This window comes from Sturnus vulgaris, chromosome 1 (genome assembly GCF_052056855.1).
Source record: "Sturnus vulgaris isolate bStuVul1 chromosome 1, bStuVul1.hap1, whole genome shotgun sequence".
In the NCBI taxonomy this organism is placed as follows: domain Eukaryota; kingdom Metazoa; phylum Chordata; class Aves; order Passeriformes; family Sturnidae; genus Sturnus; species Sturnus vulgaris.
The window spans coordinates 42,006,994-42,019,545 of NC_142243.1; the positions used below are offsets into that span (position 1 = coordinate 42,006,994).

At 38.5% G+C, this 12,552-nt stretch overlaps 1 protein-coding gene across 3 annotated transcripts in view; it reads right to left on the reverse strand.

Moving 5' to 3' along the window:
* GADL1 (GAD like acidic amino acid decarboxylase 1) overlaps positions 1–12,552 on the reverse strand; it is a 113,571-nt gene that overhangs the window by 35,066 nt on the left and 65,953 nt on the right. For all 3 annotated transcript variants that reach the window (XM_088164455.1, XM_014884074.2, XM_088164453.1), the window contains 2 exons: positions 6,911–7,110; positions 2,558–2,609 (listed from right to left, as the gene is read on the reverse strand). In XM_088164455.1, coding sequence (XP_088020581.1) covers positions 2,558–2,609; positions 6,911–7,110 — 252 coding nt within the window. The remainder of the gene's footprint in view (positions 1–2,557; positions 2,610–6,910; positions 7,111–12,552) is intronic.

Sequence of the window (12,552 nt, forward strand, 5' to 3'; positions counted from 1 at the left end):
CATTTAACACTTGCACATCTCGTCATTTTTCTATTGAGCAATGCCAATCTTCTCTCGTGTCATAAAGCACTCTATACAGTGCTGGAGTTAATGCCAAATTTCTCACTTTCCACATTTTATAAGAATCTCAGGACCCCTTGCAGGGTGTGCACCATATCCTGAATGCGTCTTGTCTAACACCTAAGTAGGCCTTTTGAGTGAAGACTGCAACTCCACATGTCTGCTTCTCTCCAGAGAAATTTTGCCTTTAAACTCAGCAGTTAGCTGCACAGCTCCTAGCAGAAGTGGCTGTTCATTATGCATTATAAAATAAGGCATTTTGTGCTTATGAGGTTTCCGTATCATATATGATTGAGAAAATGTTCCCAGCAGGCCAGTCCAGGGTCTCTATCATTTCCTGCTAATTTTGAACTTTTTTTTGTTTACCTGCATAGAGAACAATAATATGAGGAATAGATATACCTTCTGATCCCATCCCACACAACCCACAAATCACTAAGTCAATCTTGACCTCCACTGTCTGCAGTACAGCATTCAGATGCCATCTAGATTATAGCATGGATTATGATAATTCAGATTGTGAACTCACACATCTCACTACTCTCCCATATGCCATCCTCATCAGTACTAGTGGAAAGTAAAAAAACACTGTTAAAAGGGACTTAGTAGCTGAGTCACACCATCTCTTTACCCCACTGTGGATGTGGCTGCTATTATAATCCCAGACAGTCTCCTGAACAAGAAGAGCCCACCAACTGGGACATATTCTTCCATGAAAGGCCACTGAGAGCAGCTCATATCACTTCCCGCTTCACTTCAAAGAACGCATTAAATACAATTTAATCATCAAAAAGAATATCATTGTCAGCAGGAACTGAGCTGCAAACCTGCCATGTGCTGCCACTGAATGGAATAAAAATTGGTTCTTAAAGTGCCATTTCTTCCCCCAAAGAGCTTGCTTTGAGTACACATGTAAACACAGACCCTAAAAAGGCAGCGCCTTCCCTGTAAGAACAAGCACTAGCTCAGTGTTACAGGGTTTACTGCAAAACTACTTAAAATCAGATGGCAGGAGCAGACAGATGGCATACATCATATTGCCATTGCCTATATTGCCTCCTTGATTATCTCAGTTTCCTTTCACACATCAAATACATCATTGCCCTCTGAAAATACCATTCATCTTAGAAAACTACCCCCAGCCATGCTTCACCTCTATTTCTGTTTATCTTGTCACAGGTCTTACCCGAGCAGGTAAGCAATTATACAACAGAAGAGTTCAAGATGGCTCAAGTGGCATTTCCAGGCTGCAGAGCAATTCTCATTACATGATTTTCTTTACTGCAATGTATCAGAGGATCATCTTCCAAAGATTCTTGTCTGAAGCCCATCTTCCCTTCAGAGAGGCCTTGCACAGCTGGGCCTTGCTGCCTCATAGCATCTTTTCTTTGAATTCTCATTGCTTATCCCCAGGCACTCCTGAAAACTTTCTTAACCCTTTCAACTTCTCAACTCATAGAAGAACTCATAGAACTCGATAAGCTCAACTTCTTTCTCATAAATACTCCCTTCAAATCCACTTTTAATCCAGAGGTCCCATTCCTGCAGGAACTACACAGCAGCTTCTGCTCTTACCAAGAGTTTTCACATCTACAGCAGATCTGGCCTCTCTGCTAAGGTCCATAATAACAAGAAATGGACAGCTTTTAACAGACTTGCCACCTTACTAATCCCATCCCATGCTGCTGGCCAAAAACTCTTCAACTGACCAGAAGTTTTCAAAGTTCAAGACAAATTTTACATTGTATGAATAGTATAAAATATTTTTCATATTTTGTATTTTGTCTAGCCTAACCTAGAATGTCCACAGTGACACTTACTCCATTTCCCATCCGCCTCCATCTACTCTCTTCCTCCTGATCCCACATACCAGCCTGTCTTTCATACAAGTACATTTCCAACAATATAAAAAGTTTTTTTATAAAAATGACAGGTCTTTGCAACATCCTCAGATATCAGCCTTATTAACCAAAGAGCTGAGGACAGGTGGAAAAACAGTACTTAAGCTCTATTCCCTTCACTTACTCTCCCCCAAGCAAGATCACCAAACAGGAAATAAGCTGACAGGTTTAAAAACACATAACTTTTGGGTAGTTTGTAGGAAGAGGGGAGTCAAAATAGAACTAGGAAAAAAATATAGACTTTAACAATGAAAAGTCAATTTTTAGGATCAAACTATTTTTCCATCCAGCACACAGTCTTATCTGTAGGTCTGGCAAGCATTGCTTTTTTTACAGCCAGCCTCTTTGCTCTCACAGAAGAGTGCTCCAACTACACCCCCTGAGGCAATTCATGACCAGAAGCTAGGAAATTAGGCAGAATGATGGTAGGGAGCACAGCATGTGCTATGTGTGTTCAATCATACCTGTGGATCTCCAATACATAAACTTACTAGATGAGATACTTTAAATACAAATTGATAATTGACTAAAAAGAGCAGAATCAAACAATGGACACTTCCAAACAATGACAACAGTTCAGTTCTCTTTTCACTTACCTCCAAAAGAAGCTGGAATCCCTCTCTTTTTCTAATTTCCTCCACTAGATATCTGTAATTTATAAATCAGGGGTTTAAAGCATAGAACAAAACAATAAACACAGACAACAACAAAAAACAGGGTCTTAAACATGTATTTATTTTTCTTTTTTTCCCCCACACTTAGAAAACAACAGAGTTAAACCTCATTTCTACCTGCTGTGAAAATGCAATAGCTATCAGTTCCTGGAAACAAAATAAGTCTACAGCCAGCCAAGAAGCATTGAGGAGAAGCCAACTTCTGTCCTCAGGCACAGCTTTTCAGCAGAGCCACACGGCACAAATTGATCCTATTTGCATCAGGTTGTGAACTTTCCCAATGCAAATTAATACCTCCATCCCTTGTTCTCAAGTGCCAGTGCTGGGCTGCCATGCTATTTCACAGTCACTCTGACACCTCCTGCATTCTATTTCTCTTAGTTTAGCCCAGAATTTTAGAATTTGAACATACTTCAAACTCAGCAATTTTCCCAGTACTGTCCACATTCCACAGAGTACAACAGTGCAACTTCCCATCCAGTGGGCCATGCTTATGTACAACAATCCCTAGACCTCCTATGCTAACAGTGTATTTAAATGCTTAAATTCTTTTCTTTCTCACCCGCCACGTGTGAAAAACACAGAAGCCTCTAAGGGAAAGATGGATTTGAATCAAAATTTTGGACACAAACAGCTTCAATTTACAGATTTTTTTTAAAACATTACCACAACTTTGCCACAGCAAAATCACACAGGAATTCTGAAGCAAAGAGGACATAGATGGGAATTCTCTCTTTCTTCTCCCCCCCTCAAAGCCTTACAAAGAAAAATTTCAACAATTTCACTGCAAATACATGCTGCTTTTCCATTCCAACAGAATTTTAGTCTTCCCCATGAAGATATTACTGTCTAACATTAATAAACCTGACACAGCTAAACTACTGATTGTGCACAAATCTGTTCTTCTCTTGCACTCACTATTTGGCATTTTCCTGTCAGAAGCTGCATTACTGGTCATCATACTAGTAATTCTTTTTGGCAAGAAAGAGAAGAATTGTGAGAATAACCTCCCTTGGTCCTACTTGTCCCTGGCAGGGACACCATCTCTAGCACAGTTGTCTCTGCAATGCCTTCTCCTTAACGGAGGTGCTGCAGAAACAGGCTGTCTGGGGAAGCAATAAACAATACCCTGATGGCACACATTTTTCCAAACAGCTCCTGGGGAGTTGTCACGCTGTTTATCATTAGCAAGTGCTGTGCCTGTGACTCATCACCTCCCAGCACACATCCCAGTAAAGCCACCACTGCAGTGGAGGGCCAGAGCCCACAACAAACAGCTCAGGAGCTGTGCTGTGCACTGGTGAGGTGTTTCCTCTGGCTGGGACAAGTCACAGCAGCTCAGGAGCTGTGCTGTGCACTGGTGAGGTGTTTCCTCTGGCTGGGACAAGTCACAGCAGCTCAGGAGCTGTGCTGTGCACTGGTGAGGTGTTTCCTCTGGCTGGGACAAGTCACGGTTCTGGTCTTTTCTGCCATGACCACTCAGATCCTCCTGTGTGCATTTGTTTGTTATTTGGCTGTTAACGTCCACACTACATGATTATCTGTAGGGTAATTATGTCTAAAGAGCTCGCTGCTTCTGTCCTGTTTATTAGAAGATACCTGATGTCTGTGCCATAAAACCAAAATGCAGCTGCATCAGCAGGCTATTCATATGACAGTGACCTTCAATTTATTTTTGTCTGTTAATAAATTATGAAAGTGAAACCTATGCATAACCACTTTCCTTTTTCTTTTGTTTAAGGTCTTGAATTGTTAGAGCAATTTTGCAATGCTTAGCACCTTTCCCTCTTACCTCAAGTGCCTTTATTTCATATCACCTTGTCATAAAAACTGATGTAGGCTACCTGATGGTCAGGTCAGGGTCACAACACTGTTAATCATGTTCTTAACTATACTGCCAATATCCTAAGAAGACAGCCATTAGAAAATCCATTGTCCATGATTTATCTTGCCAGGATCATTTGAAGGCAGTGGAGCAATTTACTTTGTGCATCTTGCCACAGTTGACAATGAAGTTTTATTATCACATCACAGTTGTAGTATGTTAGAAGGGCTTGAATCTTAGTGAAGACCAAAGTACACAGAGAAATGTCATTTGCTATGATTAAGCCTTGCAGAAAATGAGGGTTGGAGATTTGCTGTGAAAGTAGACATATGTCTGCTAACAGTGGGTGTCAGAAAAGGAAACAGGCAGGAAAATTCCAAACTAGATGAAGCATGAAATGCAGAGGTGCTTATATAGTAACTATAGTTGTATTCTAAAAGCAGTTTACTTCTATTTTCTTTTTAGTGTACTTTATAAAGCAACATACCTACATCAAAAATAATTGAGGGGAACAAAATACACAGAAAAATTCTGAAGTGATCAGCTGGATGCTCTATTCTATGCATTTAAAAAGCAAGCCTTTCCAAATAGATAGCATCACAATGTTCCTGGGATATTTAATATCCTGAAAGCATGATTCATTTCCAAAACAAGAAGATATTACTGGATTAGCCAATAGGCAAAGTTCACTGCATCAGAAATACATGCCTGCAGTTACCCTAAAACCTTCTCAGCTCTGCTTCTCTACCAAAAAAAAAAAAAACAAAAGCAGCAATCTCACCCTTAAATTCAGTGGAATTAATTCCAGCATTAATCCAGTCAGTGTTCAGGAACACTGAAATGCTACCCTTGCAATTGAAGTAACATCTAATGTAACAAATGAGGAGAAAGGCTGCACAGCTGCACAGCTGAGTAGTGGGTAAACCTGGTACAGTGCCCATGTCCATGCAAACTCAAGATGGCAATGTGAAGAATCTATTTCATCAGATAATGTCTAAAAATTAAATTACTTCCTAATGGAAAAACAAACCGAAAACCAGAAGAGACAAGCCAGTCACTCCTAAAAGTGTTACCATCTGAATCCTAATGTTAAACAGAAATATCGATCCCAGAAAGGTCATTAATCACTACACAGTCACTCAAATGACCTTGGCCAGTGACCTTGATAAAGCTGAATTCTCCTACTGATAATGGAAAGAATTACTTACTCTGAACAGACAAAGAGCAGTGCAATGCTTCACAAGAAAAACAAGGTGCAATTTAACCAGGACATACTAAAAAACACAAAACCAGCCAAAAACCTGAGTGGCTTAAAAGAAATAAAGTAGAGAAAAAGTCACCGTTTTTTTGTGCTTTTCTGGTTTTGGTTCTTTCTTTTCGTTCCTTTCAAATCCACTCTGGGTTTAGGTCAGAGGCATTTTTATTTTCTTTTAAAGTAATTTAATTAGAGTCAGACTATTCCTTTAATTTTGGTTGAAGTAAACATTCAATTCTTTTCTACTTGTCATTTCATATAAAAAGTAAAATGTCAATACTAATTATTTGACTTAAGGCGGTGTGTAGCTAGTTTGGTGTAGTTTTTGTTGTGCTTTGTCTTGTAAAAATTCTGAACAAACATTTTACTTAAAGTGACCTGTTTTTAATGGACCATTATCTTATTTCAAAATAATTTCTTCTAAGAGAAAGCCCCTTGTGTATGGAAGTCTTTTCTCAGAAACCAAGACATCACCTTCACTCTATAGACACCTTCTACCAAGAATTTTGCTGAATTCACTTGTGAAACTCAGTTCTGCAGGACCAAAAATTTAAGGAAATTGAAGAGGATGGGTATGGGGAAGACCACAAGAAAAAGGTGTTTCGGTCCTTAACAGAACACAGTATTAGCATTAAGAACCTCAGCAAACTTGAGGAAAACCACTCAGTACATCAGAAAAATATTGCTTTCATATACCTCTACTCGATCCTAATATTATCACAATGTCCTCATAAGAGTTTTCCATGATCAGTTTTTGTATTTCCTCTTTCAGAAGGAATGACATGAACAGGAAAATTTGATTCTTGCCAGACACAGATTGGATTCTGGCACAGAGAACTTCTTTTACACCAATACCAGAACACACAGTTGAGCTAGAAGAAAGTGTTTTAGTAACTCTGTCCTATGTCTAGTTCAGATAATACAAATGTTCCACAATACAGACTGATAGCCTAATTTTGACCTCCATGTTTACCAACATTTATGCTTATTGAAAAAAAGCAGTAATTACTACTAAATATTGTAGCAAATATAATAACACTATTTATTATTGTTATTAGTTCCACCTATTATACACAAAGAAAAGGATAGAGGCAAAATAGAACAATGGGGTCTGTTCCAGAATATGGAGTACCAGCAGTGCCAACATCTCAGCCAATCAAACAGACTAGACATTCTCCAAACTGTGAGGCAATACCTCGCCAAAGCCAGTGCCCTGTTTACTCTCTCCTCCAGGCCTGTAGTTCCCACTGCTTTCCACATCAGCCAGAATTTGAAAGCATCTGGACGCCTGCTGCACTGGATGGACTTGTCACCAGTGTCGTAGCTGACATCATAGAACTTGTCCTGCTGGAACAGGTATGCAGCCTCGGCAGAGTAACACTTCTTCAGGAGCCCCTGTGAGGAAACATGGTAGAGACTTCGATTGGTGAGAAGCATTTTCAAGTCTTCTCATAAGCCAAAGCCTTTCTTTTCCTGTCTGTATCAAATGCTTATTAAAGCAGATCTGGATATACAGGATACCATCCAAAGTTTATGGTGTGATTTAAGAACCCTGAATGAGCCTAAAGTCAGTGAATTACTCTGACAACCAGCAAACATTTTTTAAATTATTATTTTCTTCATAATGTCATGGAAGAGCAGCAAGCTGAAGAGAAATTTTGACTCAGATCTCAAGAAATGGGAGTGGGTACTATAGAAACAGTTGCCCTAAAACATATGGATATGAAAGAGAAAGAAGAAGGAGACACCTATGTACACTGCTCCAGTCTTTAGGTCACAGAATCACAGAACATTTTAAGTAGGAAGGGACCCACAAGGATCACTGAGTCCAATCCAAGTGAATGGCCCATACTGGGACTGAACCCACAGTCTTGGCATTATAAGCACCACAGTCAAGAACAACCTCTGAGGAACTTCCTACTGTTCACAAATGGCTCAATCCATTCCTGCTTTGGTTAGGTGCAGGTAGGGAAGATTTTAGCCCAAAGAAATAAATGTTTAGCCTTTAACATCAAATAGTCACTGTGGATTTAGCATAGGCTGACTGTTTGAACAGAAAAAACACAAAGATTTGTACAACCCAAATTTTTTCCCTTTCACATTTCAGAAAAATGTAACATTTGAAAGCAAACTTAAGAAAAGATACTTTCACATATGCTAATCACGATTTCTAAATAAAAATATTTTTATTCAGCAATCTCTAGCCTACAGTTTCTGAGGGGCAACCTGGGCAGAGATGAGCAGCACAAAACAGACAAAGATTAATGAGTGATGTGGCAAGCTCCAGCAGAGAACAAGGCTGGGAAACAGAAAGCACAGAGGCTGTTATAGGTTTAAAGATGCAGAGGAAGAGAAGAGACATAGGACTGGTCATTGGCTGAAGAATGAAATATCAAAATATACTCTGTAAAACTGTTGAGTAGAGAGAAGGGCTGGTAGAAAGCAGGTTACAAGAGCAGAGATGAGGGTGGCCCTGCAAGGGGCCCAGGAGACAGAGAACGTGCATCTGTCAGTACTAAGAGCACAACTCATTTTCCAATTCAACATCACTCTTCAAACTGAACCAACAAAAAAAACATTTCTCATTTCCCCCTTTTCTCTGCATCTGCTTCAAGTTTGATTTTGAAATGGCACAGTGTCTGATATCACTCTTAATCAAAGTGTCATACTCCCACAACAGAGATACAATTCTTGATCTACATTCTAATACCCTACTTATGACTTTGGGGCTGGCAATAAAATGGAGTAAAAAAGTCAAGAGAAAAAAAATGAACAAACAAAAAAACCAAAAAAAACGCGGCACAGAGTAACTCTGCATCTCTCCTAGATTTTCAATTCTCTCCAAAAAAGCAAAGCAAATAAAAAATCCCACATATATGCCTATTTATAGAGGACAAAAGGAATACCACCAAGGTTTCTCCACAATTTCTGTAATGGTTTGACAGTCCCATTGTAATATTTGTGTGATAAAAGTACAGCAAATTTGGTCTGAACTGTTTAGTCACAGGAGCAGCATGTTCATCCTTGTGAAAAGACAGTTTATATGACAGCTTGGGGGGAAAAAAGGGCTGGTGTCTGCTCTCTCTTTGCATAGTGATAATGTGCAGCTGCAGCACAGGGTAGCCACAGCTGGAAAGCCAATGATGGATGCAGTGTTTTGCAGCATATAAGATTCTAACACCTACTTTCCAATTTTCTCAAATAAAGAAAGGCAAGAAGATGACATTAGAAACGACAGAATAGTCAAGCACTGAGTCATCTATACTTCTGAGGTTTTTTACAGCTTTTTTTTCTCTGGCTAGCAGCTGCACAACAGAAACAGGAGTCATTCTGTCAAGACATTGTGCTCTATTCTATTTAGACCTTTATACCTTTACTTCAGGAGAATTACAAGTTCACTAGACATGGTGCTTAAAAAAAGAGGGGAAAAAACCAAGCAAAACGGCAACAACATCCACAAATTTAAGCTAATTGCTTTGTCTCTTACTGACTTAAAATGTTGAACGATGTATCTGCAGCAAGTGTACAGCAGGGTTGATCAATGTGGAACTACCTTCTGCCCTATCAGAATGCAATGCAGCTGCACAATGAGGATATCAGAGAACAGTAGCTCCCCTCATGCCTGTCATCCGATAAACAGTAACCACTGTTTGTCACAAGAAACCTAAATGCACTTGGCAATATTACACAAGACTGAGAAGTTCACTTAAGATCACAGGACAGTTGCAGAATTACATAGCTTTTTAAAAATGCTCTAGAGTGAAAAGGCAACAAATAGTTTGATGGCCCTGAGTTAGCCTGTATTGTTGGTAATGTAGCTCATTTTAAAAAAAATTAAAAAAAAAATTTTTTAAAAAATGGCAGGTACTGTCCTGGTCTCCTGGTGCATCTGAAGCTAACAATACATGTTGGCTTGATGATCCTTTACCACCTACTTATCTTACTAAGAACTGCTGAAGATATTGACACTATCAGTCTCCAGAGGCAAGTACAATGACATCCTCCTGCATGTCACTAGATCAGAGAGGAAAAGAAACAAAAATCATCCTTTGTGACAAAGAGAGAAATATTCCAGAAGAGTGGTGGAGGAGAAAGAGAAGGGAAAAGAAAGGGAATGGAGGACTAAAAAAGTCAATCTCAATTTTCCTAGTCACACAATGAAAAAGCAGAATAAAAAAAAAAAGAAAGAAAGAAAAAGAAAAGAAATATGCTTTCTCAATCAGCATTCTCAGTCCCAAGAAGATCTCAACAGTTTTCCACACAGTAACTGAGCTGCTACATCTGCTCGGAAGAATTGCAAGAGTTTCATTAGAACTGGACAACTTTGAATTTCTTTCTTCAGCATCTTTTAGCTTTCTACCTTTTTTAATGCAAATTCTCAGCCTTATAGTCAGTCTGTTTAAGTTTAGAAAATAGAAATATTATTTTCATAGAAGCCCCAGTCCACTGTGTAGTTTCAAAGAGCTTTTGATTTTGATGAAGTCTACATATAGTTTTTGTGTATTCTAATTATTGGCAAATTGATGAAAAAATATTGATACTGAAAGCAAGAGCTCCAGTTTCATAATTCAACGTATTTTTCTCATTGAACAGACTTACCTACAGCAAGTCTTCTGATCTCTTTCCATTTCCATTGCTAGTTAAAAGTGAATTTCCATTTCATTAATAAAATATATTTTTCCCCAAGACAAGCCTCCCCCTGATTTGTCTTTTCTAAGGCAATAGTGACAATCTTTTGAAAAGCACACTTGAAAATTGTCAAAAGCAGTGCAGTGTGAAAGGACACTATAGCAATTCATTTCAAGAGGTGAGGAGGTGCTCTCAGTTGTATTAAACCCAAGCAAAAGCAATGAGAATAGAGAATTTCCTGCAGCTGTCCTGGAGGGGAATCTGGGAGGTAGATATGTCTATGATATTGCTGATTACGAGGAAGAGATTACATGTGGGCAGCTATCATCATCACCGTAATCAATTATATTCTGTACTAAAATGAGATTTCATTAGCTACATTGAGACTTTTTTCTTAACTAATAAGCAAAAATTCTGCTTATTACCTAGAACTGATTCTTAATTACCTAAACTAGTGCTTCACTCTCACGAGTCACAGAATTTGGCACTGGTGATATACAGTAGTTCTCTGTTTATATGTCAATAATATTCACACAGATATGGATGACAGCAAGGACAAATTGGAGTAGCTCTGTGGTTTTAAGGGAGTATGTACAACCCAACACTGATTCCTAGTATTTTAAGAATATATAAGACCCAAACTGATTTCACCAATGTTTTGAGATTATTGGTCCATCTTTGTGTTTAAACAATCACTGCAATTCATGATGCAGCAATACCAGTGTTTTCTGAGTAAGACTTCTTGGAGAAGTGATGAAAGTTACTCAGGGCATGGGAGTGAAAAAGGAATAGCTGAGCACTTCTTGAGTGCTTTAAGCACTGAAGAACTACAGTCATTGATCTGAGCTTTCACAAAGGATTAACCAATCTTTCTTTCCCTTTGGTGAAATTGCTTCTCTCGTCTAATCAAGCCAAACACATATGTCTCTTTTCTATCTCTACCTTCCCTGGAAATATTCCAATTTTGTTTCACTAAGGCTGGAAGATACTCTTTTATCAACATTTTACTGCAGTTAATTTTTTTTAGGTATTTTCTTTAATCTGGATAGGAAAGTATTTAATTACAATATTTCATTCTAACAAGCCAGCTGCAGTGCCTTAAATATATTAACACTACTAAACCCCATTGAAGAAATATGGCAGAAGAAAAAGCCAAACCAAAAAGAATATTACTATTACTAAGAACTATTACTTTTGTTAATGGGAAATTACAGTATTACCAGTACAACTGAAACGTGATGATATCTTCTAAAGATTGTCTTTCATACAGAAAATATGAAAGAGGAAAAGAAAAACTGAAGGGGATTCATTTGCTCACTTATAATCAACTAAGCTTAATTCTGAAGTATTCCACAATTTCCAAATGGACCTCAAAGCAAATGAGAAGATGGGCTAACAAAATTTCCTCAATCAGTCTTTTAAAGGAAGATAGGGTAATTCATAAATGGAACTTAATATTCATGATTAACATTTTGCTGCTTTGATTTCTTGCAGAATTCAGAATCTACCTGAGGTTCCTTGAACATCCACTAGCAGAACAATGTGTGCCAGACTCTTCCAGCTCACATCTCAGTATCCAGTTCCCACTGATGCATCCTAACCACAGTGTGAAGGACTTATGTTCACAAATAAACATGTGATTCATCTTAGCCATAGGTATTTATGTGCTTTAGATGTGGAACAAGCTCCCAAGTGAGAAACCGATACATGTACTTTTTCCTTCTCTTACTGGTGCAAAAATAGCATTCTTAATGAGAAACTGGATTCAGCTGCCTGTGCCGGTATGGAGAGGATCAAAGTGAAGCAACACTTTTCTGTCAAAGTGTCTTAAACATGCATTTGATTTTTTTTTCTTCAGGATTTATATTCCAGCTAGTTAATAAGAAAGTACTTAAATCTGTATGTGTGTCTGTTTGCATATAAAGACTTCAGTGGCACATACACTGAATGAGTAAGAGCCCATATTCCAGGAATTAGACACAGAGTAAAACAACCTTTCTTCCCAGTGCAGACAAATCTTCTGCGTTCCAGAACATGTCTCACTGTACAATGGGATCTGATGCTGTGATCCATAATACTTGTTTTCACTCCTCAAAGACCTAAGATTCAGCTTTACAAGTATTTCTAATACAATATTGCCTTGCTGTGGTTTAAAAGTGGAATAGGATCACTCTACCAGACTTCCACTGCACAGAAGGGAACCACAAA